We start from the raw sequence: 27,826 nt of genomic DNA on the forward strand, positions 1-27,826 counted from the left end.
CAGAAGCCCGGCTTCGGTCCGAGCCTGCGAGCCCCACAGCCGGAGGGGGCCCCGCTCCCCCTCTCCTACCCCCCGCAAAATGGTGCGGCCCACAGGGTGTGTCACGTGACCGCCGACCCGCAGGGGAGGGGGTAGGGGCGGGCCGCGCGCAGGCGCACTGCGTCCCCGCCGCGCTCTGACGGGATGGCCCGGCCCCGCCCCTCGCCTGGGCCCCTGAGGGCTCGGCTCGGCCCCGGCTCCTGTCACGGGGAGGCTGCGGGGGTTACACAGCCCAGAGACAGTGAATTAAACACCTCAGCCGAGTTAAAAACACCTCGATTTAGGCTCTTACACATCTGCCCTTATTTCAGCCCGTCCTGTGTTGCTGTAGGGTGTCACATCTTACCACAGGGTTATTGCTGTGTGGAAACTACGCCACATATATGTCACGTACACCCCACAGCCCCTTTATTAGTTATCCTTTCAAGCTTCAAAATAATCAACTGCTGGGTTTTTCCAAAATAATCAACTGCTGTGTTTTTCCCCCACCCCTTCCCTTTACATTGGAGCTGACCTCTAAAGAGGTCTCAAGTATCTGAGTCTTTAAAAAAAATAAAAAAGTAATAAGTCTTCCCCAGGATAATGGCACAAATCATTCAGCTGAGCACAACTCATACTGCTACAAACCGACTGAAACCCCCCAAAAAGGCAGCTACCAGCGATACCAGCACCATATATTACGCCTCTGCTCCGAGCAGCCACATGTGGACTGAAGACTTGGGCTTCTGCAGAAGAAAATATTCAGATGGACAGTGAGATAGATGATGCTTGCAACACAATGATCAGATCTAAGTACAAAGAAGTCCTAATTTGCAGCACATTAGAGCCAAAGCCCATCTAATTCCAGTCTGTCTTGGACAAAGGCCAGTAGCAGCACTTCCCAAGACACAAACTGTTTGCACAAAAAAAAAAAAACACTACTTCTGTTTGAGACCGTCCAGGAGAGCTCTGAGAAGCTACCAGTAGATATCAAAGAACAAAAGATTCCCCCCCCAAAAACAAAAACAAAAAACCTCTACAAAAAATCCAAATCCAAAAGCCCTACTATCTCATTTTTTCAGGCCAACCATTTAAGACAAACTAAGAATGACTCGTTTGTTATCTTTATTTTCCAATAGTACATTTAAACAACTTCTCAGGACTAACCTCCTCAGCCAGTTTGGCCATGCAGAAAACATTTCCTAGGTTACACAGATCACCTACGACAACACACACATGGGTCGCAGTTGTACTGTTGGATAGAGAAGGGAAGTGGTATAGAAGGAGGCAACTTGAGTTATGCAAAAGCGTGTGGCGCAGTGGGTACTACTGCAGGTGTGTCAGCAAAGGTCACTAACTAGGTAACTAGGGTTCCTCGGTGGCACAAAAGTAGGAGGGGTGATTGTATACATACAGCTTCCAGCCTTTATTATTTTTGATTTGGAAAATATTTTATTACCTGCTAAGCATAACTGAACTAGACCCCCCTCCTGTGGCTAAGAGGTGCAGTTGCAGGACTAATGCTACCTTCAGAGCTGCGTTTTTCTCTCTTTGCTAATTAAGGTGCTTGAAAATATGAGTTAGACACCAAAGCATGCACTCAGTATTTTGTGAACACATCTTGTGGCCATGCATGATGAGAACTAGCCACAGGCCCTCTGAGAGTCTAAGTTCAAGAGCACACAGTGTTCCTATATTTGATCAAAAGTCCTTCCCTGCAATAAATACAAATTAAAACCAGAAAGCTCAAGTGTTCTCAAAGCATCTCAGCTGACCACAGCCCATGCAATTAGTTCCAAGACGTGAAGAAGCTACTTCATTAAAAATCTGACTTAATTTCAACAGTATCTCAAGACACACAGATGCCAGACCATATGCATTTATCAAGCCATTACTTAAAAGCCCTTCCCCAAAACACTTTTGGTGAAGGCTTTCTCTCTACTCATTCTACAGGTGGGACCTGACTTTGAATTTTCAACAGCAATGAAGAGTTTAACAGCACAACTATCCACGTCAGAAAATGAATCCCATCATCTCTCTTTCAAAGCATTTGCCTTCTTAAAAATCAGATCAAGTAGTGTAATACGTCATTTGAAAATATTACATAAATATATCTGCCATCCTTTTGACGTGTAGTATGGATTTATTTTATCTACTTTAGGAAATAAAAGAAAATATAGCAGCTATTTGCCAAGTGTGTATATTAGTTTGCCATTCTCTCAGCAGAACATCCACACTCACTAACAGGAACCAGCGCTACCAAAGCCCAGGCACTGCAAAGGGAGCATTTCTGGTTCTTCTCAAGCTCCATGAAAGCATTCTGCATACCTTCTCCCCCTGGTGAGCAAGCCCTTGGCGATGAAAGGCAAGCCATCCACATTTTTGTGTACGTGGCAGTTCGGGGTTAGTCATTTGCAATACTCGGAGTACTGCACATAATTGTAAACACTTCCACAACCCAGCTTTGTGCTCCAGCCCACAGCACAAGTAATCATGTGTTTAACACTTCCACAGTACCAGAGCAGAAAATTGCATAAACCAGTTCAGCATTGAAATCACTGCAGGATTAACTAGGAGAAATAAAAGTTAAAAACCATAAATATCTTTAATTGTAAGGCTAGTAAGGCAAGTTAGGGAAAAAAAAAAAAAACAACAGATTTTGCTTTAGGTGTAAGAGTTGCCTTCAAATACGGAAGTCACTAGGCTATGGAAGCACAAGGTCTCAATGGTGAGCCACTAACACTATGGACCTATGCTGTGTTCACTACTAAATTGCTATTTTATACTTTAAAAACTTCATTCACCACCTAGAGAACAACCTGGGGATAGTTCTCTTCTACTAGAAAGCATACTGCTGTCACAGAGACTCTGCTAGAATTAAGAGAGAGGTTTTAAATAAAAACCCCGGCAGTTCTGCATCTGCACTGGAAGCACAAATGGATTATTTTCAACCATGGGTGACCTCAATACATACAAGTTGCACAGAGCAAGAGCCAGAAATGCTCAGCTCCCACTTCAGCACCTGAAAAAAGCTGGCAGGTTAGCAGTAGCAAGCAGCTCCTATTCAAGTGTTTAAGCAGGAAGCACTGGATGCTGAGCTTCTCACATTCTGCCTTGATGACAGGTGTATTTATGCCCGATAGGAGGAGATTTGCACTGACATTAAGTGTTTTAAAGGTGACTGAATAGTTAGAATCTTCAGATACAAGAGAGCTACAGAATAAAGAGACCACTGATTTAAGGAGTGAGCACTTGAAGGATCCAAAAGGTTTTGTTTGAAATAGTGAATTAAATAAGAACTAGATGCCATTCCAGCATCCAAATAAAATCCTGCTTTGTTAAGGTAGCTGTATAGAACTCCATCATTAAGAATTTTGTTTGGAAACAGAGAAATGATCTATAGCATGGCCTTCAGTTAGAACTGATTTCCACCACAGAAGTATAGTACAGTAGCGTGTTGAATACCTTCATGTGTAAGAGCAAAACTTTAAATTTCTTTCAGTGGGAACAACTTCACATCCAGCATCCTCCAGAACACGCAGATCTTCCAAATATCCTTGTTTAGGCCTAATAAATTTGATCCAAGAGCAAACATTATTAGGAAGTGTTTTGTACCAGAAACTTAAACTCATAAACAGCTATCATGTATAGATTCCCTATAGAGATTTCTGCTTTTCAGCAAAGCCTCCTAAACAAGGACTCGTTAATATGCTTACCCTTTTGGGAAGAACATGGTTCTTATTTCATCATTTAAGAGACAGCAGCCAACTACGCCGGGTATATGCAAATTATGAAGTAGAGATTATTATTATTATTATTTTTTACTTAAACTCCACCCCTTCTCCCCCCACCATACAATGATAAATCTGCACTTTGAGCCAACTTTAAATACAGAATGAACCAGTAATTATCTTGTAAGCGAACCAATGCTAGTTTGTATTCTTCCCTGAATAACACTTTTTTTTTTCTGCAGAGGAGGAAAAAGAACTGCTACAGAAACACTGCAACATTCAAACCCTTTAAAACAAAAGGTAGATTATTTAATGCATTAACGATGTTAATCTGAAGATAAATAAATCCACAACAGACTTTTAAGTTTCTTTTGAGATTTCCTTTTTCTTTGCAGAGAATATTTCTGAAATTATACAGTACTGAGAGGGTGTTCTTTTATTTTCTCAATGTCCAGGTGAAAAGCAAAGCTCAGTTCTCTCTGCTCTCTTCATGGAACTCCTCAATGCCCTATTCCAGGCGTGATTCTCTTAAGCTTTTACTTGAAAGCGGAGTGGTGAGCAACATTAATTTCAGGAATAACTGGATGGTTTGGTCCCTGAGTCATCTTCTTGAGAGCCCATACTCTGGAAGAGAAAGAGTTATTTCTTTAGAACCAGGTCTGAAGATTTACCTTTGAGACAGACATTTCTTTGAAGTTAACAGGTATGGAAATTAAGTGGATATAAAATAACAAGCACTTCTTTTAAACACGATGTTTATGCACATTACATTGATGTGTAACTGTTAACTCTATACATACCAACATTCAGTGCAACATACTCACTGCACTTCATTTGTTACAAACTCTTACAAAACACTAGATCAGTTACCTTCTGCACAAACTGAGGGTTCACAGTGATCTCTTGATCCATGGCTTTCAGTCGTTCATCAAGCTCTATACATTTCAGCATCTTAAAAAAAAAAAAAGCAACATACTAAGCTGATTACTTTGTCCAGCTTGTACAAGATCTCAAAGATAGTTCACGGCTGTGCTACATAGAACCAGCAATGTTTGCCATCACAAAAGTTCAGCGTGAAAATCTTCTCTGCCCTCATCTCCCCAACAAAAGTGTCATACCACTTTTTATTCCCTTGTTTTGATCCATGTCTTCCCAACAATCCTTTTTAAGGCCACTGGCTGACAGCCCCATGAGAGTCAACCATCTCAGCCTGGAGGCATGTTATTAACAGCCAGCAGAAGAGATCCTTGGAATCTCAACCTAAATACCATCTTTCTAATCCAGTCAGTCCGAGGAACTTCACACCACCAACATTAAGCAGTCATTCTACTAACGTGTCTTAAGCCACACAGAAAATAACAGGAAAGTCACTGACAGTAATTGCCTACCAACCTAAAACCTTTAAATACTGGTACTGTAAAATAGGAATGATTCATAGCTCTCAATCTCTACATGTAAGTTACCTACCCTGACATCTGACACCCAGCAGCATTATGATTACAGACTATGGTTCTTCAGTAGAAATTCCAAAAGTATGAATATCGTAAAGATTTACCTCCTGATCAATGTTATGAAGCATAGCTGGATTGTTATATTTTTCAGGATTATCATGGAAACAGACCATACCATCTTTCTGATTAATACTTGCAAAGATTTCACCATCTTCTATCTGAAATAAGAAAGGGTTTAGTTATCAGGTATCAGTAAGAACAGAATTTCAGATAACTACACCTTGACTCCTTGTGGAATCATCTTTAATTTATTTACTTTTTATTTCTTAACAACCTCCTGAATACAAAATGATTCACACTTATTTTAGGCAGAGAACATCTGAATTTTTGAACAGCCTAAACACCACAGCAGACTGACAGTATTTCCTTCAACCTGATAAGAACCATTCATTCATTCTTCAGCCATTTGGAACATGCACCACAAAACCAGACACTTTAAAAGGCTTTCATTGGATCATTTTTTATATTAGTAGCTTTGTCAAGTCACAAGTCTTACCATGTGGAGGACGTATTTTTCTGCTTCTTGGGGCCCCGACAACTGCACTCGACTTGCCATGTCTTGTAATGACAATGTTAAAAATGTCTGAAATTTAGAAAGCACCAAACCATTGAAACCAGATGTTAAGAAACTCAGTTCTTACTGCAAAGATAATCTGTTACACTGCACATCGTATGCAGACCAAACTGATGGAGTCATTATTCCATTTCTGCAATCCCTCCCGCCTCCGAGTTGTGACCATATGCAACCTCTTCCTCCACCTCTAAACATAACTAAGGTGACTGTCTATGCTTTGGATTTCCTTCAAGAGATGCATGTACTGCATTAATTCTGAAGTTAGCTCTACTGCAACTAACATTGTTTCACCTTCACAAAAAATAACTTTCCCTTGACCATCTTTAAGGATTAATGCGATCTCTTCAGCAGAAGGAGCACATCACTACACTGTTTCTGGATTTGCTGTTACTTCAGACACTTCCAAAAGCTGTCCCATTCACACATTCTTATCTAATGAAGTAGGATGTGAAGTTCAGGTTTCCTATTCTTGAAAAAGATGGAGGTCATGGGTAGCAGTGCTTACAACTTTTTTTTTAATTACATATTAAATTCTTAAAGACTAAGTTCCCCCATTTGTAGTAGAAAAAACACCGACTTAGATCAGGATATTGCCAAAAGTTTCTATATGGTTTGGAAGCTCCAATACTAGAAGGAAGCAGATAAGCAGATATATACCTGTAATTTAGATTAAAGAGCCATCCAGAGCAGTATCCAAACCCCTCTGATAAGAGGAATGTATTGAACCATCTTCTAAATAATGCATAAACAGCCAACAGAACTGGTTTTCTGTATAAAGCATCTTAAAGCCTCAATGCTATTTCACAGACATGAATCTGCTTTAGTTATTTCATTGTGACATTATTATATTATCATTTTGCTCTTATTTGAGTAAGTTTCAGAAATACTCTCTTTAAGGAAAACTAAATCACTCCATTTCTCAGCAAAATAAACCAAAAAAAATGCATCTTACCTTGGTTAGCCTTTGAATATTCTTTTTGTAGAGAGATGACAAGCATTGCTTAACCAGCCCCATATTGTTATCCCTTGTGAATGTTTCGCTGTGTTTGTTCACCAGATTTCGAAGCTCCGAGGGTTTATTGGTTGAATAAACTTGCGCTAATTCATGATAAGCATTGCTAAGGGGCTGCAATTAGAAAAATAATAACTCTTCTTAAAGAACGTGGTGTTCAACCAGCCTTACAAGTTCTATTCACTGCTTCAACGTAAGTCATACAGATATAAAAGGAAATTTAAGTAAGCTCAAGTGCCTCTCAAAATACAGGTGATGTCCATACAAGGCTTCAGAGCAACCACAGATCCTTGTACACTCAATCTGTATTAGTGCTATGTGAGGCATCATTCAAGGACCTGTGTATTTTAGTTATGGCAAAGCATGAAAAAGAACATCAGTTGACCACCAGTTGAAGAAAGCTGAATTTAAGATCAGTAGCTTACCAACTAGTAATTTCTGACCTATTATATTTGTTCTAACCTCTAAGACATTGTCATCCTTAATCCCAATGAATCCCAGTGCAGACAATACAGAACCAGAGGGTGAAGATTGTATTTTTGTCTTCTACACCTAATCAGAATGTTTAGTGACTCCAAAATTGAGCCTTTTTGGAAGGTTCAATTCATTACTATAAAGCTGATGTTTTGGAATAAAGAGTTTTACATTTTTTATTTAAACTGTATGAAGCTGCAGGTTGAATGTTTTTACAACAGTGGCATTGCATATTGAAAGCCAAGTGAAACCTGAGTCATCTTTGAGTTCTAAAGTAAAAGGTCAGTAGGGGGATGTGTAGTATCAGCAAAGAGTATTGATAATTAGAGTCCTGTTCAACCCTACAGCGTGTAAGAGATGTAAAAGTTGCCAGACAATGTTTAGCCATCGTAGACTAGAAAGAAAACAAGAAATTGTACTGACACATTGTGCATTATTCTGCATGATCTGCAACACTAAACAGCACCATCAAATGAGGATAGAAAAATTCTTGCCCACATGGTTTACAAATTCACCTGCTGTTCTATTATTTGACTGTTTTTGCAAGACTTACCTTAATGAATCTACCAACTATTTGGGAAGTATATTTTGGTAGCTGTTGAACTTTGCCAAGTAGTATCAAAGAAACTAGAATATACTTTTTATATGATTCCAACATAATATGACTGACTGCCATGGCTGGAGTAGTTATTGCCTAAGCAAGAGAAAAAGAAATAAAGCAAGTTTAATATACTTACTGGTAGATAGCAGTAGTTATTGTATTAACCAAATCTCAATTTAAAGCTGCATGCAGGAAGGTTAGAGTAACATATTAAATTCACCTTTGAGTTTTAAAGCCTAGCTAACTTCTGTCAAAAGTAATTATCAAAAAACGTCCTAAGTAAATTCTACACAAACTACTTAAAACATATCAAGTTACAGAGATGCCTGCCTTGCTGTGATACATAAAATCAAATGGAAACTTCTTTCCTTGAGATGCATCTAAATTTGTACTATAGATCACCTGTGGCTACATGTTATGAACGATTACACAGTTCCCAAGGAAGATGGATTTATACTGTAAATTAGTATTTTATTTTATAATTTGAAAAAGGATTTCATAAAGATATTACATCATCCCATATCAAATATAAGCACACTGAAAGAGGCTTGTAGAATAGGGAGAAGGGATTTTGGTTTACTCCAAGACTGTTACTCAACAACTCACCCTTGTCTACAGAAGAAACTGATGCAAAATAATAAAATGCTGCACATTTGACTTTTTTTCCCCCCCCACTGAGTTTTCCCAGTTTTGTTATTTTCTTTCACGGAGAAAGTAAAGCAGCAATTACTGTAATGGAAGTTGCACATCAAGCCTAACATAAAATTAACGAAGGTCTTAGGAAGCAAAACCACTGAGCTTATTTTTCTTAAAAAAATACATAATTCCAAGTATCAGCTTTTAAACTGTTTCTACGCCAGCAGTAATAAGCAGGCATTTGAAAAATATTTATAGTGAGATAAATTTAACATCAACCTTTGAGTTGCATAGTTTTATGGTGTAAGAGTTACTCAGCTGTAAGCGACCTTCTTAAAAGAAAACATTTCTAAAGTCACTTTGTTTGCTACTTTACTTTGTACGCTAAAGGATACCACTTATGCCAAACCCTTCACAAAACAGCTAATAAAATAAAAACTAACCCAGATCATTTTTTTATGTACAACTGTGATGCACACACATGCAAAAGCAAAGCCAATATGCATGATGAACAGCAGGATAGATCTATTAATAGAACTGTATCCTAAAGGTTAAGAACAAAAATAATCAGGGCATGCTTGTGCTTTATGCTAGTACATAGCTCTCTTTTCTACCCTTCAAGGCAATTCAAAGATAACGTGTTAACCTGGTGCTATTACACTTGCTGCATTTGCCTTCTAGTTCCTCAAAATTCAGACTTACCCTTCCAATTGAAAGTTACCTGTTCATAAAAGTAGAGTGCTCTTTCAAAGTTCTTTAGCCCAGTGTATATCATCCCACCATAGTAGTAGTAACATAAAAAGTGCTTTGCATCATATGCCCCATTCTCTTTACAAATATCCATCATGTCCACGTCTAGATACGGGAGGGCAGGTTTAAAGCATTTTGCTAACAAACAGAGCTATAAGAAAACAGAGCAAGTTTTCATAAATTAGCCATTGCAAATTCTCATCAGGAAGAAGTTAGAAACTACTAAATGAACTTAGTTTCAATAGATCTCACTCCTCCAAGAGTGAAGAAGCAGTGCATGTCAGCAAATACAGATTATTCATTGTAAAGTGGCACTTGAAAAAATATTAACACTGATCACAAATTGTTATAAGTTATCTGAATCCTAAAAAAAACTAGACCAACAAAGCTGCTTGCAAGTCCTGGCCCTCCAGACTACTGTGCTGGCAGCACTAAATATTGCACTGAACATTCCCATCCAACCCCAAATCCCAGGAGCCAAGAACGAGACAGAAGTGCATATCCAGGCCAAAGACACCGAGACAAACATGCCTTTTGTCAAACTTGAGCAAACAGTATCTGGCCATTACACTCACACTGCCTAAAAGAAGCTCTGCATGACTTTCAGCCCAGAGAGAAAGACTTTTAGAAGTCATGAGCAAAACCAAAGAGCTGGGGGCACACACTGAATGTTTAAAACAAGGAGAAAGGTGTTTTATTTCAGTATATCACATCATTGACTACTGGAAAAGATGAAAAAAAAAAACACAAACACCCAAACCCACAATCAAAAGATATTTTTACATTGCAACATGTGAATATGCATTTCCTCAAAGGGTTATAGATATTCTACAAGCTTTTACTCTCAGAATAAGCCCTTGTGTCCCCCTTACCTGGCAGAGATCTGCATGTATTGAGGTCAGCTGGTTTGTGTTCATCTGCATCTTGTCTATGGCTTGTCTGAGAATGCTAATTCCTCGCAGGGGCTGTCAGAAATTACATCTCTTTCAGACAATTTCTCATAGATGGCAGCACATTGGATCTTATGTTGACACTTACAAATGAAAAATAACACTAATTGACAGGTTCCATTAAGTAGTAGTTAACTTGAGGTTCCCTTTTTGTAGGATACTGCAGTCTCTCAGAAAATAAAATCAGTCTTGGCCATACAACTTCTGATAAACTAAATAGTGCCATCAATTCTGCTCCACAACAACAATCTCGTTGGGAATACATTTGTTTGTAGTGATAACAAAGCCTTTTATTGACCCCGCAGCACTATCTAAATTCCCACTGAATAAGGAAAGGCAGGGCTCTCACTTTATTTCACTTAAACCACACTGGATCTCTGCTTTTATTTGAAGCTAGATTTCACTCAAAATGCCCTCAGAAAGTCAGTATCTTGGCCTTAAAACAAGAGTCCCTTACATTTTAAGGCATTTTGGTAAGGATGTTATATAACACTGGTGAGAATAACACTGATGCTAGTATCACTGACTCACCAGTGCTAATAGTTTTTGCAGCTCTCTCCTACTCACGCATACATTGTCTGAAGAACATCCTTGGTACTAGTGATTTCCTGGCTTGTGTGTGACAGCATGATTCTAGGCGACTCTCCCCAAAATTTTAAGCTAAGTTTTCCTTAAAGGAATTTTAAAATCTCACTTCAGGTTCATTACCTCTCAGTAGACTTAACCCATCAGGAGCTGCACAAAAATATTTAGCACTGAGTAATGCCCCTTTTAAGAACTTGGATATGTAGGTAGCTTAGTTGTACCAAGCTTGCTTACCTGTTTTCTCTCCACAAGGGCATTTGTTAACTGGTGGCACAGGCCAGCAACTAAACACAGCAAAAAACAAACAAACAGAAAAGAAAATTAGTGGAAAAAAATAATCAGTAAAGCCAAACTACACCAAAATATGTAAATTTTGATTTTATAGAAAACTCTTTAACTTACAAGTGTCTGTTGCATATCTAATGTGTTCCCCATTGCAAGTGCTGATAAAAAGCTGCACCTGTGAGAATAACGTTTCGAAGTCAGGGATGCTGGGCATAGAAAACTTCACAAACCTAAAACAAGACAAAAGAAAAGTTTAACATTTAAAGCTTTTTGTTTATTAGTCTCCAAATGTTCACTGCTGTCTCTGCAGATGCACATAGCTGCTTGCTAGCAAACCCAAGGTGTTTATGACAGATGGCATACGATTTCCCCAGGAGCTGCACAATTCTCAAACGTACATTTTCAGTGCATACTCCTATTGGGAATCTGGTGTGAATTACAATTTTGAACAAACCATGGCAAACAAAGATTATTTCACGTGGTACAATGACTACGATCATAATAGAAACAGTAGCTAACAATCATAGTTTTAATACAAAACCACACAACTTCTCTGGACACTTTACCTATCCTGCAGCCACCTCCTGCTTGAATGTGCTACAGCTTTCTTAACCACTGCATTGTTAGACTTGTATCTCCTGATAAGAGCTCCTTCTCTTCCCTTCCAGCTCCTCTCATCTCTGCTGGTTCCTTAGCACCCTACGGGCCGCAGACTCGCACACTGCTTCTCCTGTAAGATGAGTTATGATTACACTCATCTGCATGCAGTGAGAACTCTAGCTCTGCACCCTAGAAATGTCACCAAAAAACAAACACACCTATTTAACGCTGTTGGAAGGCATCCAACCCTGCCCCTACTTGAGTTGCTCTGCACTATAATAGGCAGTTGAAGCCTACCTAGATCGTAAACAGCCATTCCCCACCAGCGTTAGGGCTGTCCTTTCCTGTCTCTTCGCAAAGTCTTACTTTGCGAGTTTCCCACGCCAGTTTCAACCAGGAACACTTTCCTCTATGCTTCACTGATACCATCTCTTCAAATAATACATTTTGCATATTCTTTCTTACAGCTACTTTCCTTTCTCCACCTCGGATACCCCGATTTTTGTGAATTCAAGAGCACATTTTTATGAAATGCTAATGAAGTTGATGTTAAGTTCAGTATCTCTATGCAAAACAGTCAGTTTGCTGCAAAGGGGTAACAACAAGTATGTGATTTCTGATCTGCCCTTTAAAAGAGCATTTTAAAATACACCCACAGACCCTTCACTTGTAGTTAGGTACAACTGGAAACGACAGTTTGAACTTCATGGCCAAACCTCAGAAAAAAAAAAAACAAAACACCACCAAAACAAAACCCAAACCCCTTCGTATCACCAAGGCAATCCAAGGATTATCTTTAATTAAAGACAGCAGCAAGACCCTCGGTGCTGCCTGCAGACAAACACCACGAGCTATGATAAGAACCCCTGTGTCACTAGGGAAGAAACCCAAAAAAACACATTGCTTAATGCTCACAGCTTGGCTTACAAATGTCCTGCCAACCAAATTTTAGAAGTCAGGCTTGTATCTTTTTGCTGAACAGATAAGGAAAAATACTTACACAGCCATAAACAAATTGCTGTGACATTTCTTCTAGTAAAGAAATTGCTCTGAAAGGCAGACTGAAAGTATTTTATGTCTAAAGGAAAAACGTTTGGTTGGTAATTCATCATGTTGTCAGAGCTTTTGGTACGAGAATAGTTAGTAAAAAGGAAGCAACACTTACAAGACAGCAAGAACTCCCAGCGAGTGTTCCTGCACATCCAGGGCACCAAGCACTGTATCCAGGTGGGAGAGGTTTTTTGCTAGCAGTTCTCCACTTTTATTGATCAGCTCACAAAGCTGGGTCATTTGCCCTGAAACACAAAACATTATTGTCAGACTCCAGTTAGGAAACGCTTGTGCATTCCTGTAGTTCATCACACCTTGCTTCCCTACACAACCTGAGGAAAAGGCAGCATCCCCCAGAGCATTTACTTTTCTGCAGTAGGACAAGCACAAATTTTCAACAAGCAAGGTACCTACATACAGTAAGCTTTTCCTAATGTGACAGCAAAGTTTCTGGCTCTTGGCACTGCAAAGCAGGGACCTCCCTCTGCATTATGATGAACTGCTTTCAAAATCTTTTTTTCTTTTTTCCCTCAGAACTACCAGAATTAGAACTAGGTCTTTCTGAAGCAGAGTTCTGTTTTAATGTTCAGTCCTTGCAGATTAGAAAGAAGTTATTTTGCCCTTACAAAAGTTTTCCTAAATTAAGTAATAGTGCCCCCATTTATAAAGATTAACGGTATTCTCACATTTCTGTCCTATTCATTTGAAAAAAAAAAAAAAAAAAAAAAAAAAAAAAAAAAAAGAAACCTGGGAAGCCTTAGCAATAAAACGTTAATTTTGAAGTAACTCAGGGATCAAAAGGCCTGAATGTAGGCCCAGAGCCCAGGAACCCTATAAGCCCACCCCAAAAACAGCCCTCTACATACAAAAAACTCCAGGTGTCAGCATGGAAAGAAACAGGGCTTATAAAACCATGATTTGGTAAAGCTACTGAAGCGTTGCAAAACCTGACTTCTGATGCCCTCCTTAACAGAGGAATCCTACTGCTATCATCTAACACTCCCTCTCCCCCTTCCCCCAAAAAATCCCAACTGACCAGCCCTATAAGAGGCCTGCCTAGGCGCCCCTTTATGCCACCTCCTGTGCAGCTGCACGCTGACAGCCAAGGAGCAGCACGACCACGAGCACACATGTTTCTCTTGGAGGCTCACGTGAGCTCCAGCAGCCTCTGGTTTACTTTTTGACAGCGAGCATCTTTCTGGTTAGTAATTCCATAACAAACAGCTTCCCCTTTAACCTTCTGCACCTACAAAACCTTACGAAAATAAGCCCCCCAGCTACACTGAATGCATACAAGGAGTTGGCACCTTCTGCCTGTTCCACCTTGCAGGTACAAACCGTCTCTTGCACCTGCTGTCCCCAGTAAAAGCACTACACATTTAATAAGTTAAACCAAACTATGAGAGAATTTGAGCTCCACCCAAAAGTAACTGCAGAGAGAAAGCCTGAGGCCACAGAGGGAAATAGCAGTTTTCGATCATTCCCAGGGCAGAGAACACAATTTAGGGAGCATCAGCACAAGAAGTAGGAAACGCCGTGCCCAAACGCAGGCAAAGCTTGGCAATGAATCTGAGACGGTCTAAGCAGAAATATTAAAATATTTGGTGATATTTGGGGATATTTGGTTCTGGGAACTCTGAGGCTTCCCTTCTCTCACCCTCTCCCACCCTAACCCAAAACCCCTCAGCACCCCAAACCTTCAGCACCCCAGATCTGCGAGGCGGGGCTGCCCTCCCTGTGCCCCCTTTCCCTCCACCACCCCCAAACCCCTCAGAAGCTCCCCCCGGGCCCCAAACTCCCCGGTAGGACCTCGGCGAGCCCCCCACTCCCCACACCCACCGAAAAACCCCGGGGATGAGCACAGCTCCCCCCTCCCTAACCCCCTCCACCCCTCATCCCCCCCCCCCATCCCCACAACCGTGACAGGACCAGGCCCGGGCCCGCCCCCAACCGGCGGCGCAAGGCCTGAGGAGAGCGGATGAAGCCCCGCCGGCCTCCCCACCCCCTCGTTAACCCCTCCCCGAAGCCGGGGGCTGCCGGTGGGGCCGGTGGGGCCCCGGTGGCGGCGGTCACCTTGGGCCGAGAGCTGCCGCACGCTGTTGACGAACTGCTCCAGCGCCGACGCCATCTTGGCGGCGCGGCCGCGCGCGCGCTGCGGGCGGGGCGGGGCCGCCGGTGACGGGAGGGGGAAAGGAAACGGGGCTTAAGTGACACCTCCCCCAGCCAATCGGATGCCGCCGCGGGGCCTCCGCCCCGCCCGCCGGTGCCGCGCGTCATTTCCGCCGCCTAGGGAGATGGGGGAGCCGCGGGGGGGGAGCCCGCCGCGGTTGCCATGGTAACCGGCGGCAGGCCGGAAGTGCCGCTCCCCCCCCCCCGGAGCGGGAGGCCATCTTAGCGCGAGAAGCCGTGACTCAGCAGGGCCGCGGGGTGATGTCATGATGGCGTCACCATGGCGTCACGCGTGGGGTTTGGGGCTGTTTCAGGGCCCTCCCCGGTGCCTGGGTTGAAAGGAGGGGGTGTGTGTGTGCTGCCAGTGCGCGGCCAGAAATAAAGCATGAGATCCCGGTCCTTGCTCTGAATCACAGAAATATCACAGAAATATCACAGAATCATCACAGAATTATCACAATTACCACAATTATCACAGAATCAAGGTCGTTAAGCACCTCCAAGCTCATCTGGTCCAACCCCCCCTACCACCACTGTTACCACTGAGCCATGTCCCCACGTCCAACCCCTCCTTGAACACCCTTGGGGACGGTGATTGCTCGAGTGAAATAAGAATACAGCCTCGAAACTTCACATTTCCCCCTGAAACTCACATTTATGTTACTGTTACATACACCCAGCTGTCAGGAATTCTGTTCCTGCATTCACTCCCTTTCTGTATTCTGTATATTCACTCCCTGACCTTCACCAAGCCGTTTGCTCTCCACAGCCCGTCTGCCCTTTACATGAAACAAGAACAACATACTCCAAGGAAAACAAGCTGGAACCGAAAGATTAAATATTCTGGATCCGCTAAGTCGTGTCGTTGCTGTCAGCTAAAATCTCTTCCTCCTCAGCCCAGCGGTTGCCTAATGCTGTTAGTCACACTCTCGATGCCTCCCGGCTCTTTACCAGCTTAAATCCCCAAAGTGGTTTTTGGGCCATGGTGATGTTTGGTCCTGTGTCAGAACATTCAGCCCTTTACGCATGCTGTTTTTGTGCCAGCACTTGTTTGTGTCACTTTGAGTCCCCGTCTCCACGGCCACTTTTGCAAATGTTTCCCATCACTGATGAGTTCTGGGTGCACTGAAGAGCTCTGGGTCCATGTTGCAAACCTCCACAAGCGCTTGTGTGGACGGAGCTGTCAGATCCAGCGAGGTTTCTGGGCAAACTCTCACTTCTCCCCACGACTTGCTGTAAGGGTGCTGCTATATTTCACACTGCATCTTCGCAGCAAAAATCCCCCCGTGGCTTCCACCTGCACCCCTATCACCTCCACGCACCCCAATACACCCACCGCACCCCCTGCAGCTATGAACAGACCCAGGGACATAGGGGAGGCAGCGGGGGGGGGTCATAAAAGATGCCAGCCCTGCCTTCACCCCCGGGGTCCCCCGCTGGGGCAATGGGTCCCAAGGGAGACCCCAGCACCCCGGCATCGGGTGCAAGCCCCGGGGCTGCACCGGGGGCTACGGGGAGAGGGGAGGGAGAAGCCGGGGGGAGGCTTCAAGAGGCTCGGAGGCGCTGCCGAGCCCCAGCTCCGCAGGGCGCTTGTGCAGCTTTAAGGCGGTGCCGTCGCTCTCCGGGCTCGGCCAGGCACCGGGAAGAGGAACTGGGCTTTTGCACTGCCGGGTCGGGGACGTCCCAGCTCCGGGCCCCGACCCCCGGCTCCTGAGACCACCACCACCTCCACCATCACCCCCCTCCCCAGCCCCGCAGCCGCCTGCTCGCTGCTCGCTGCAAGGGAGGGGATGGGGCGGGGAGGTCCCGGGGCGAGGACGAGCCCCTGCACCCCCTCCGCATCCCCTCCGCACCCCCCTGGCACCCCCTCGCATCCCCCTTGCACCCCCTCGCACCCCCTTTGCTCCCCTTCGCACCCCTTTTGCTCCCCCTTGCATCCCCTCCGCTCTCCCCTATTGCATCTCCCAGGGGAGCCGCTTGCTTGCAGGTTGCGTGCTTGAAATAAAAGTCTCCCCTTTTTTTCCACCCCCCAAAGACCCTCCCCAGCTGCCCTGAGCCCCCCCCCCCCTCTTCCCACCATGATTTTGCTGAGCAGCATCTTGCACCTCCGCCCCCCCCGGCGCTGTGGCCCCTTGGCAGGGCTGGGCAGGGGGCCCGGCCCCATAGCGGGGTCCCGCAGGGCTCTGCGGGTGCTGGTGGACATGGACGGGGTGCTGGCCGACTTCGAGGGAGGCTTCCTCAAGAAATTCAGGGCCAGGTACCCCGACAAGCCCTACATTGCCCTGGAGGACCGGAGGGGCTTTTGGGTGTCGGAGCAATACGGGCGCCTGGGACCCGAGCTGAGCGTGAGTCTCTGCATCCCCCCGGCTCCGCGCGCGGCTCGTGTTTGCTCTGTGCCCTGCTTTGGCCTCCAGAGCTCCAGCAAGAGGCTCACACAGGCCCCTGGGGAGGGTGGTGGGTGCTGGCTGGAGCTCCCACCCCAATACAGGCACAGGTCTGCACGCAGCAGGGCTTCCAGCGATGCCTCTTGTCCCAGAAATCCAGCATTTGTAATGCGTCCGTCTCCTTTCCCTGCATGCACGGATGGAGATGCAAGGAAAGGAGATCTTTCAGAACATCTGTTTACTTAAAAAAGAGGCAAAGTCACTTTGCTGGATTGTTCTAGCTCCGATTTGGCCATGCTTCATGGGTTGGAACTATCCCTAGATGGATTTATGGAGTTCCTCAACAGCAAATGTACGCGGTGGGACGCGGGAGAGGAGTTGAGAGCTAACCACGCAAGTGATGCTTCATGTGAGGGCTTGCTGGAAATTAAAAAGACCCTAAGCCCTCCCATGTCTGAAAAATGTTGTGATCTGTTTTACTAATTAAAGCCTAGAAGCAGGAGCTCTCTTTATGTTGTACTTTATCTTTCAACCAAGGGCTCAGTGCTGCAGAAAGTCGGTTTCTGCTTCTGCGAGTTTACCAGCTCACTTGGAGGGCTGTGGTCTTATCTGAGGCTTGTAATTGCACCAGTTGAAAGGAGTTGCAGCAGATAAAATACTCCTCTTTAAGAGCACAGAGGCTCTAAGGAGGAGAGCATGCGTAACGGCCAGGGCTTCCCACTGGCAAAGTCCTCGGTGGCTCAAAGAGCTGAAGGAATGACGTGTCCCCTCTAGCTGGGATTGATGGAAGGGGGATGGAGATTGATGAAATGGGGAATGGAGAACATCCTCCACGCAATAAGGCAGATGCTAAAAGTTTGATGGGGTAATGCATGATAACTTTTTTTTTTTCTTTCTCCTGGATGTTAACTACTTTGCATGTGAGCTCATCTTGCGTCTGCCATGGTAAAAACCCCAAACCTTGGGCTGAACAAGTAACAAAACTTCTACAGACCATCTTCAGGGCAGCCCTGCTTTCAGACCAAGGAGCATAGAAGCTGCTCGGTGGCTGAGAAGAACATCGAGGTTCACACGCGGGGTCCATCCTGTTTGGCACAGGGTGGGATTTCCAGCCTGTGGGGATTTTTTTCTGCCATAGGGAGTTATTCTGGCTCTCGGAGCCGAGTGGGTCTTTTCCTCAAGATGAGCTTAGTTCTTCCCCCATTGAGCTTGATTGCAAAACGCTTTTTGACATAAGTGGAAGCAGAATAGCTACGGAAGTCGTTGCTGTAAGAAAACACTTGAGCACAGTTTGAAGTGCTTTGCTGCATCAGGACACGTTTCTTAGCTGTCTCTTGGGCAACTACATTCAGTACCTTAGAAATAAAACATCTTTGCCCACCCATCTAAGGCTGAGCAACTGGAGTCTGCCTGGCCCTTTGGCAAACTAGCAGGGTGGCTGCTCTTTTCATGCTACCAGGAGGCATTTCTGCTGGTTTTCTTGCGCTGAATCGGTGCGTTTCTTTTTGAGCAGGCACTAAGATATGTCTTTTTCTTTCTTTTTTTCCTCTGAGCCACTGATGTTTTCTGCTCCTCAGGCAAAGGAGTGCAATAGTTGGTCTGATTGGGACAACCTTTTAAGTTAGGTGTGCCTGATCTTTTCATATTACCTGGGATTTTTTGGAGAAGTGCATGGGTTTGATGCCAGCATGTCGTGTTTAACGCTCCATGCACAAATATGTAGTGGGTTGCCTGCTCTCTTTCCCCATTGCAGGTGTAGTAAGGGCAAAAGATGGTGGGACAGAGTAGATTCCCACTCGTCAGGCAGGATGAGTCTAGCTGGCCTGTCCTACCAGTCTGTTTTTGGCTATGAGCTTATTTAAGCACCGTATAAATGCTGCTGAGGCTGCTCTCTCCTACCCTGATGCTCGGCTGGCTCCTCCTTAACTCTGCAATGCAAGGAGGCCAAGGAGGGATTGGAATTTCCTTCGTCCCTATCCCTCCACCCCAAGTAAAGCAGCAGAGATGCTCAAAATCAACCCTTCAGGGCAGGGCTCCCACCAAAACCTCCCAGCTGTGGCTGCAGCTGCTCGGCTGCGTTGCGACACCGGGCCACGGCTGCTTCCTCTGCCCACATCCATGTGGCAACACTCCCAAGCTCTCCTCCCCAAGGACCCCGTGTCTGTGCGAAATAATTGCTTTTCTTGGCGACTGAGAAGCCGTTACCTGTCTGAGGGAGCACAGGAGCTCTGGATGCTGTTCCTTAGAGCTGTGCTGGTGCTGTTGCAGGCAGCCCCTGGACTCTGTCCTCGTCCCAAGGCTTTGCCCCCTGTGGTTTCTCTTTGCTCAGCTCTCCCTTAGCACCAGAGCAGTGCGCTGGGGCTGCAGACCTGGATTTTATGTGTTTCCAACCCTTGCCTGGAGTTTCTTGCTCCATTCGCCCGGGCATCCCCGAGGAAGGTTGTCGGCGTTCATCCTGACATATATTTCATCCTATATTACATTGTCTCCTACGAGAGCAGCCCAGCTGCTATTTTAAATGATCTGATGGAGATAAATAGTGCAGAGAGCGTCGTGAGCTGAACTACATCACATTGCAGCGGGGGTACCAGGCCACTTCATCTGGATCCACATAGAAGTTCCCCTCTGGACACGGACCCGAGGTTTCGTTGGGTTCTGGACAGCCTCTAGAAGAAAGCCCTGTGCAGTAACCGCTCTCTTTCCCCTCGCAGGAGAAAGCCATCAGCATCTGGGAATCGAAGAACTTCTTCATCGAGCTGGACCCGCTCCCTGGTGCTGTGGAAGCTGTGAAGCAAATGGCAAATATGGCAGAGTGAGTAGAAACCTTCCTGTGGTATTTGGGGACGGACAGGGGGAGCAGCAGTGGCGTGCAGGCTGATTTGCCTCCTGGCAGAGGTACTCAGCACAGCATCAGCACTGAAAATGCCGACCAGACACCCGTGCACGGGAGGAAAGAGGGGGTTTTGACCCGCAGGGTGCTCACCAAGAGAATCAGCCCCGTGGATCCCCTTCCCTTCAGCTCTCTGCTCCCAGCAAAAAGGAGAATGTGGCTGTGGGTGGGATGCTGTGCGGGTGGGGGGGGTAACAGCTTGTTATCTTTTCTCTCTTGGCAGCACTGACGTGTTCATCTGCACGAGTCCTATCAAGAAGTACCGCTACTGCCCTTACGAGAAGGTGAGTGGGTCCGAAACCCCCTCCAGTGAGCCCCCACGTGCCTCGCTTTGCCCAGCCGTAAGCCAGCAGCAACATTTCCCTGCCCCAGCAGCAGCGTTGCTCCCAGGCATCTTCTCCGTGTGGCCTCTCTGCCCTCGGCTGAGCTCTGCCACTTGCATTCACGTGGTCTTAATGTTTCATCCTGATGCCTGGGTTTTTTAAAGCTGCTGCTTGCTCTCCAGCAGCATCTGAACCCTTCCCGCTAGCAAACCAATTCGGCAGGGTGTCAGAGCTCGTGTCAGCCTGCCTCCTCTCACTGCTCCCCCTCGCCTTGCAGTACGCCTGGGTGGAGAAGCACTTCGGCCCCGAGTTCCTCGAGCAGATCGTTCTGACGCGAGATAAGACGGTGGTTTCTGCTGACCTGCTTATCGACGACAGGCCTGATATCACAGGTAAGGGCGCTGTGGGGTGGCAGAAGTGACAGTCTACGGCCCCAAGGGGTAGGTGGCATCGGGGGTGATGGGTGCTGGTCCCTGCCTGGCTGAGGAAGCTCTTGTCGGGGGGTTGTGTCCACATTTGTGAGCAAGATCAAGCTCTGCGCCTTGCAGGGGAGGAACTGGGTGAGCTGACCTCTCTCCTTGTTTCACAGGGGCCGAGCTGAACCCCAGCTGGGAGCACGTGCTCTTCACAGCCTGCCACAACAGGCACCTGCAGCTGAAGCCCCCCAGCCGCCGCCTGCAGTCCTGGACTGACGACTGGAGGGCCATTCTGGAGAGCAAACGGCTGCCACCCGGCCGGGCCACCTAAAAACCAGCCTCCCGTGGCCACCTGGGGCTGTGGCCACCCACTTGGTGCCCTGCAGAGTCCTGCTGAAGGCTGACACCACGGACAGACAGACAGATGCCGTCCCTAAAGTGGAGAGGAAGGGGAGATGAAGCAGCAAGGACCCCAGGAGCGGATCTCAGCCCAGCCAGGGGCATTTACTGCCACGTCTGCACCCCCAGCATCACCGTCCTCCTCCAGCATGGCACAGAGTGGCTCTCTGTCCTGCTGGGGCATGGTCACACCCGCGATGGAGTTGTCCTCTGGCTGGCTTGAAGGATCCCCATCCACCCTCATCCCTGAGGAGCCACTGCAGCTATGCACAGAGAGACTTTAGGGCTGCTTTGGGAAGAAGGGAGCAGATGTTTCTTTACACAAGAGCTGCAAGAAACCATGCAGGCACTTGCTGACGGGCTGGCAGAGGTGAGGGGGGTTCTTTACCCTGCCCAAAGGCTCTTCCTCCTTCCCCAGCTCTTGGCACTCACCTCACGAGCTTCTGGGGCTCGTTTCCCACTGCTCTCCACTCGGGCCACTCACCCTGGGCATTGCTGATGCAGCAAGCAGGCCGAGCAGTGCTGGCAGAAGCCCTTTTTGGAAGCCCAGCAGCTTCTGCAGCTCACATCTCACCTCACAAAGCGGTGATCTGATGGATTTCAAAGCCAGGGAGGTCGGCACGGTGCTGGCTGCGTGGTCCATGCCCCATCTCTCTCCTCATCCTGCCCAAAATCAGCCCGCCAGGAGAGCTCTGTGTGCGTGTCCACCCAGAGGTGGATCCTTCTGGGGATGGATCCTTCCACGCAGAAAGCCCTGGGTGGTGCAAACCACCAGGCTGAGGCAGTGGGACCGTCAGTACTGCCCAGCTGATTGCCAAATTGTCTGATTTCACCTCGGGGAAGCTGGCTGGGGCTGCGAGTGGCCAGCTGGAACAACGGGCACTGAAAAGGGAGCACTTGGAGCAAGCGGCAGCTCCCCGAGGGACACGTTTCATGTAGCTGTGCCTCTTTTTTCTCTGCCTGGCTGGTTTCCACCTCCCTGAGCCTGCACCAGCCTCTGAACTGCACCACAAAGCAGCCACTGCTGCTTCTCCTGCCGGCCCCGGAGAGGGGATGTCCCTGTCCTGGGAGGGCACCGCACTGAGTGTCCCCAGGCAGAGCCCTGGGGACATGCAGGGACGCTGCAGCTCTCACAGGGGTCATTTGGGGTATCCAGCAGCGCTCCCCACCCCGTTTGGGATCCCACCACTATCCCCTGCTGACCCAGACCAAGGACTTGCTGACCACAGGGGTAAAACTCCCCTCTGGGACATGTGGCATGGGTCAGCCACCCTGTGTGCTGCTCACCAAGCCTTTGGCTTCCCTCTCCTCTCCCCTTTTGGCCCCGTCAGCAAAAAAACAATGTGAGCTGAAAGCCACGCAGCCAACAAACAGCACATTTCAGCAGCAGCAGTTGCTCCACCACGCCTGGGACTCAGAGGGGCTCTTGAAGTCGGTGCTTCCAAATCCGTGCCTTCCCCAGCTGCTGCGGGCCAGGGGTGAAGCCCGAATTGCCTCAGCTCTCTCTGAAAGCTGCCCCGTCTCTTGGGATGGGGAGGTTGTGTAAAGATCCTGTGGTCTAGGAGTGACGAACCGCAAGGATTTAACTTTTTTTAATCCTGTTTAAACCACTTTGGGCTGCTCCTGAGGAGCTGCTGTGGCTGCCGAGCATCACACGTGGCATTGCATGGGCTCCGAGTTCAGCTTGTCCCTCGTGGCACCATTTAAATAAGAGCTCCCCAAGCTCTCCAGAGCCATTTCCCAACCCGTCCTCGAGCTGAAATGGAGCTGCCATGTTGCTACGGCTGCCCCAAACCCCACATCTTTCCCCCAAAGCCAGGGCGGACCCGAGGGACGCAGCTTTCCAGGTCCAGATCTTTCCCTCTGGGTTGGACGTGTGATGCCAGAGAGACCACATGGAATCACACCAAATATACTTGAAAGCAGGGCAGGAATTTCTCCCTGTATGAGGCTCACAGAAATCCCATGTGGTTGCCATCCTGTTGGGGCCACGACACGACTTTCCATCCCCCAGCCGCGTGGTCCTTTTAGTGCTTGAGCCGTTCTGCAGCCAGCTGGGACGCACAGAGCTTTTATTTTTAAACGCACATCCATAAAACAGAGGCTGCTGAGGAGCACTGCAATAAACACCGGGGTTTATTGGCATCCGGCTTCCCAGAAACGCAGTTTGGGTTTTGCAGTTTCCCACCCGAGGAGGCTCTGCCTTCTGCGTGGGGGAGCTGGGGAGGGCTGCACCTGGCGCTGGGGAATCCTCAGGGCCAGAAAACCTGAAAACAGCCCTCCCAGCACAATAATAATGCCATTACAGAGTCCCTGTGGGCAGAACGAGAGCCCAGGGGCAGTTTTAGTGCTGGGGGGGATGCTGCAGGCAGGGAACGGCCTCCTGTGCCCTCCTCCGGGATCAGCGTGGCACAGAGGAAACGAGCACTGACGCTGGGACGCGAAGCATGGGAGTTGTTTTTCCCCCTCTTGTTGTTGTTCTTGTTGTTCTCGTTTGTTTGTTTGTTTTCTCCTGGCAGTAGCTCACTGCCACGTCCAGCTTTAAGGACAGTTTGAATTTCCTCCTCCAGCTCGGACCCCTGCGTTCGACGGCTGCAAGAACTCCTTAATTTCGCCCCTTCACCGGCGAGCCCAATCCTGCCACAGCTTGGACCCCGCCGAGATGCCACGGCAAGGAAAAATGTGGTACGGCTCGTGCCCGAAATGTGCATTTCTGAGCCCAAACCACGATGCTGGGGGCCTGCAGGGAGGATGGGGCATTCACAGCAGGGCTGGGCTGTGTCTTTCTGTGCTCTGCTGTGACACCCGTGAGCTGGAGAGGAAATCCTGCTGGAGCTCAGGCACGGCGCGTGCCCCTGGCACTCTCAGGGTTAACCAAAAAGCGGAGATTTGGGGCTTTTCCACTCTGTTTGGGCTACAAAAAGATGCATGTTCCCATTGCCACGCTGCAAAGGAGACGCACAATAAATTTTTCTGTGCCACTGGCTCAGCCTCTCTCTGTGGGGCGGTGGGCTCTGGGGGTACAGCTGCCTTTGGGTGTGCACCCCTCAAATGCCACCACGGTCCCAAAAATGTGCCCAGGGGGATGGTTAGGGGAACAGGCACCTCTCTGCCCTTGTGGCTACGTTTTGGGGCTGCCCTTGTGGTGGTGGCACTGGGGACATGTTCCCCAGCAAGGGATGGAGCGAGATGCAGGGACCTGCAAGCGGCACCTCCCCGGAGCAGGGGGGAGCTGCAGCCCCCTGCCCAGGAGCTTTGGTGCCCTCCCCATGGGCAGGGGCTGCACCAGAGACCCCCAAAAACCCCCAGGAGTTGAATGTGGCCCTGGGGCAGAGCAGCACGGAGAGGAAAGGACGTCAAGAGCAATGACAGCACCTCGAACATGATGGGGGCTGAATTGGGGCATCACTCAAAATCTATGGGGATTTCAGCTGGTCCCGAAGCCTGGGCGCAGGGTGTGGGTGCAGGCACCCCCCTGTAAGGACGTCACCCCCATTCCAGCCCATTTTGGCACACTATGGTCCTGCTTGTAGGACCTGTCTGGGGCAGAGCTGGTGATGCTCTCGCCTGCATTATTCCTAAACTCTTTGTTGGCTGATGCCCAAAGAACTCCAAGAGGGGGCTGCGGGGCCGGGGTCAGCCCAGCCGTGCCGCGCAGGGGCCAGCCCTGACGCAAGGGCTGCGGGTAGTGTGGGACAAAGCCAGGGCAGGGGATGGAGGGAGGCTGAGTCACCCGAAAAACTCAGGCTGGGAGCGAGCAGAGCCAGCGATGGCTCAGCCCCTGGAGGCAGCCGGATGGGGTTTGGCACCTGCGGGGCTGCCACGCTCCATTTTGGAGCAGGATGGTGCCCGGCCTCTCTGCTCGAGGCCAGGGCCTGGAGGCACATCGTGGGCAAGGCAGCAGCGGGCGTGCAGGAGAGATCCACGGGATGCAGGAGGAATATCCACTAGAGGGGACTGTGCGATCGCGTGTGGGAGCGCGCAGCTGCCAGGCTGCCTCGGAGCAGGATCGGGGTCCTCCATGCAGCCTCCTGCTCGTGCCACCTCTGCAGCCCAGCCCTGCAGCCCCCTGCTCATCCCAACCCTGCAGCCCTCCAGCTATAGGGAAGGACCTCAGCAGCCCTTTTTGTGCCCTTTTAGCAGCTCGTCCCGGGGCGCACGGGGCGCACGGGGTGCCCAGAAAGGCGTCTGCAGCTGCAGCTGTGGGAGAAATGTGCCGACCCCAACGGGCAGCCAAGGCTCCCCACGGCTTCTTGCTCACTCCCTGTGAGGATGGGGGAGAGATCGGAAGGGTAAAAACTTAAAAAAATGGTGGGTCAGAAGAATTGGGGATCTATAGGGTCTGTATGGAAAATATCGCTGGGAAAAATGCAGCCCCCAGCATCCCTCGCCGTTGCCATTCTCCTCCTGCTCTGTGCCTCCCTGCTCGGCTCTGCCCCACTTCCCTGCAGGCCCCTGGCTCTCCCAGGGCTGAGATTTCACCCAAAATCCCACAAAGGGCCTTTACTTTGCTTTTCCTCCCACTCCTCCCAAAACCAGAGCCTGTTTTGGGAGCAGAGCTGTGGGTGGTGAGGGCTGGGGGAAGCAGGGAGCTTTCTGATGGATTCCTCTCGCCCCTCAGCACCGGGATGCGGTTTCCCTCCTGGCAGGATTTATGGGTTTTGCCCCTTTATTTGTAAATAAAGACTCGAGTGATGCATATTCTGGGGAGGAATAAAGCTCCCCAGTGCAGGAGGGCAGACGGGAGCCCGCAGCGCTGCCGGCAGCATCCCGCTTTCCCCACCAAGACAGGGCATGGAGCTGGGCTCCAGCACCCCATACTCATCCCACCCATTCTCCTGGTGGCTTAAAGACCTTCAAAAGTGCCTGATCACTTAGAGTTGCGTGTTCCCAAGGACCCACGAGCACTTCTGCATCTCCCCCCAGCTTTGCAGCCCTGCTGGTGACCCCACACCCGGCAAGCCCCGGGCGCTCGGCTGCTTTCTGCACCTCCCAGCTTTGCAGCACCTCCATCGAACCTCCTGCACGTGCCAGGCAGAGCGTTCCCCATACAACACCTGCCCTCGACACGCAGCATTTTTTCCCCAAAACCCAGGAGAGCAGCAGCAGCAGCTCACCACAGCCTGCCTCCCCCGGCAGACCGAGCCGGATCTGTCCTGCTCGGCGGTGGCTGCTTCGTTACCAGCTAGCTCATTCTTGCTCCTTCTTCTATCCCAGCCCTTTGCAGGAGGGAGGGGAGAACAAAACAGCCCTGGGGGTGAAGTTACCTTATTAATTAACGAGGCTGAGAGCTTTGCAGATATTGCGCGGAAGAGGGGAAAAAGCGGGGAAACTGGGCAAAACCAGAACGGCTCGGGTTCAATTGTCAGCCCAATTAACCTAGATCCGTGCCCTCCCTCTGGATGAATAGCTCATTATTATGTAATTGCTTAGGCCCAGCTCCTGGTGGAGGGGAATTAAATTCAGGCACGTAACGAGGCAAGCCGGTGTGGAGACGGGACGCGGGGGCTGCCCAAAAAAAAAAGTGAAGAAAGGGTAATCCGGGACTGTGGAAGTCCGTGGTATCCGGAGCATTCGCGCCATTGTGGGTCCAAAATGTGGCTGGGCTGGGGATGATTTGGAAAGGCCTGGTGATGGTGCCGAAGGATAATTCTTTGTGGGCTTTTTGGTGATGGAAGAGAGCAGGAGGAGGAGGAAAAACAAGCAGGAGGCTCCTGCAGGCTCCAGCACAAGCACGGAGGATATTTGTGCACTTGGGGCTTTGCATTGTTGCTGTGGGTGTTTGAAGTGCCCCCATCTGGGTGCCTACATGGCCCAGGAGCCCAGTGACCCCCATGAATGGCCCTGGGTTTTTGAATTTTTTTTTTTTATTTATTTATTTTGGGCCAGGATAGATTGTGGGGAGCGGGCAGGAGGCCGTGGTTTAGCCAAGCACTCCAGCATCCACGTAATTGCACCAGCCCTGCTCAGCTCAGCAAGGGGTTTAGGCAAGATAATTGGTGTGCTCGGTCAGGGACAAGGTGCTTTGGGAGCTCTTTTGTCTGAAGAAGGGGAAAAAAAAAATCATTGTGAGCCTTATCTGACCCTTTCCTCCTTGCCCTGCTAGGACTGCTCTGCCTAGTGAGGAGGAAAAATTCCCCCATTAGTGGCTTTCAAACCTAGGGCTAATAAAAAAGCCACAAACCCCCAAAAGTCACTGAGAAAACCTGCTGGTGCCATAGCAGAGCAGGCTTTTCCATCTGCAGGGCTGGTGAGTTTGTATGCAGTGGGAAACTTAAATGCACCATGTGTGAGAAGCCTGCAGGCTTCAATATTAGCTCGAGAGCAGATAAATGTGGTTTTCTTCCGCTCTTGCTAGCTTTAAACTCCCTCATTTCCAGCCCCTCGGCTCAACCCCAAGCCTAGCCCCCATCCTTGGACAAAAGCACCTTGCAGCGTGCGTGGCAGGGGTACTTTGTGCGTAACACA

General features: G+C 48.3%; 2 protein-coding genes across 3 annotated transcripts; one reads left to right on the plus strand and one right to left on the minus strand.

Moving 5' to 3' along the window:
• Positions 1-1,447: 1,447 nt before the first annotated feature.
• On the minus strand, positions 1,448-14,991 carry COPS3 (COP9 signalosome subunit 3). Of its 2 annotated transcripts, XM_082772757.1 has the most exons (12): positions 14,851-14,991; positions 12,893-13,022; positions 11,245-11,357; positions 11,077-11,126; positions 10,180-10,272; positions 9,279-9,458; positions 7,874-8,014; positions 6,787-6,960; positions 5,757-5,843; positions 5,305-5,418; positions 4,620-4,700; positions 1,448-4,373 (listed from the first exon to the last, which is right to left on the minus strand). In XM_082772757.1, the coding sequence occupies exons 1-12, from the start codon at positions 14,903-14,905 to the stop codon at positions 4,320-4,322; spliced, it is 1,272 nt and encodes a 423-aa protein (XP_082628883.1). In that variant the 5' UTR covers positions 14,906-14,991; the 3' UTR covers positions 1,448-4,319. The 2 variants fall into 2 exon arrangements, with proteins under 2 accessions (XP_082628883.1, XP_082628884.1); XM_082772758.1 differs by lacking the exons at positions 11,245-11,357; positions 12,893-13,022; positions 14,851-14,991 and having other exon boundaries at positions 10,180-10,340.
• Positions 14,992-16,621: 1,630 nt separating this feature from the next.
• NT5M (5',3'-nucleotidase, mitochondrial) lies at positions 16,622-24,334 on the plus strand. The gene is made up of 5 exons (XM_082772918.1): positions 16,622-17,291; positions 20,042-20,142; positions 20,444-20,504; positions 20,821-20,935; positions 21,133-24,334. Exons 1-5 carry the CDS (start codon positions 17,025-17,027, stop codon positions 21,288-21,290), a joined length of 702 nt encoding a protein of 233 aa, XP_082629044.1. The 5' UTR covers positions 16,622-17,024; the 3' UTR covers positions 21,291-24,334.
• Positions 24,335-27,826: the final 3,492 nt, after the last annotated feature.

The sequence above is a fragment of the Aythya marila genome, assembly GCF_965140915.1.
Source record: "Aythya marila genome assembly, chromosome: 15".
In the NCBI taxonomy this organism is placed as follows: domain Eukaryota; kingdom Metazoa; phylum Chordata; class Aves; order Anseriformes; family Anatidae; genus Aythya; species Aythya marila.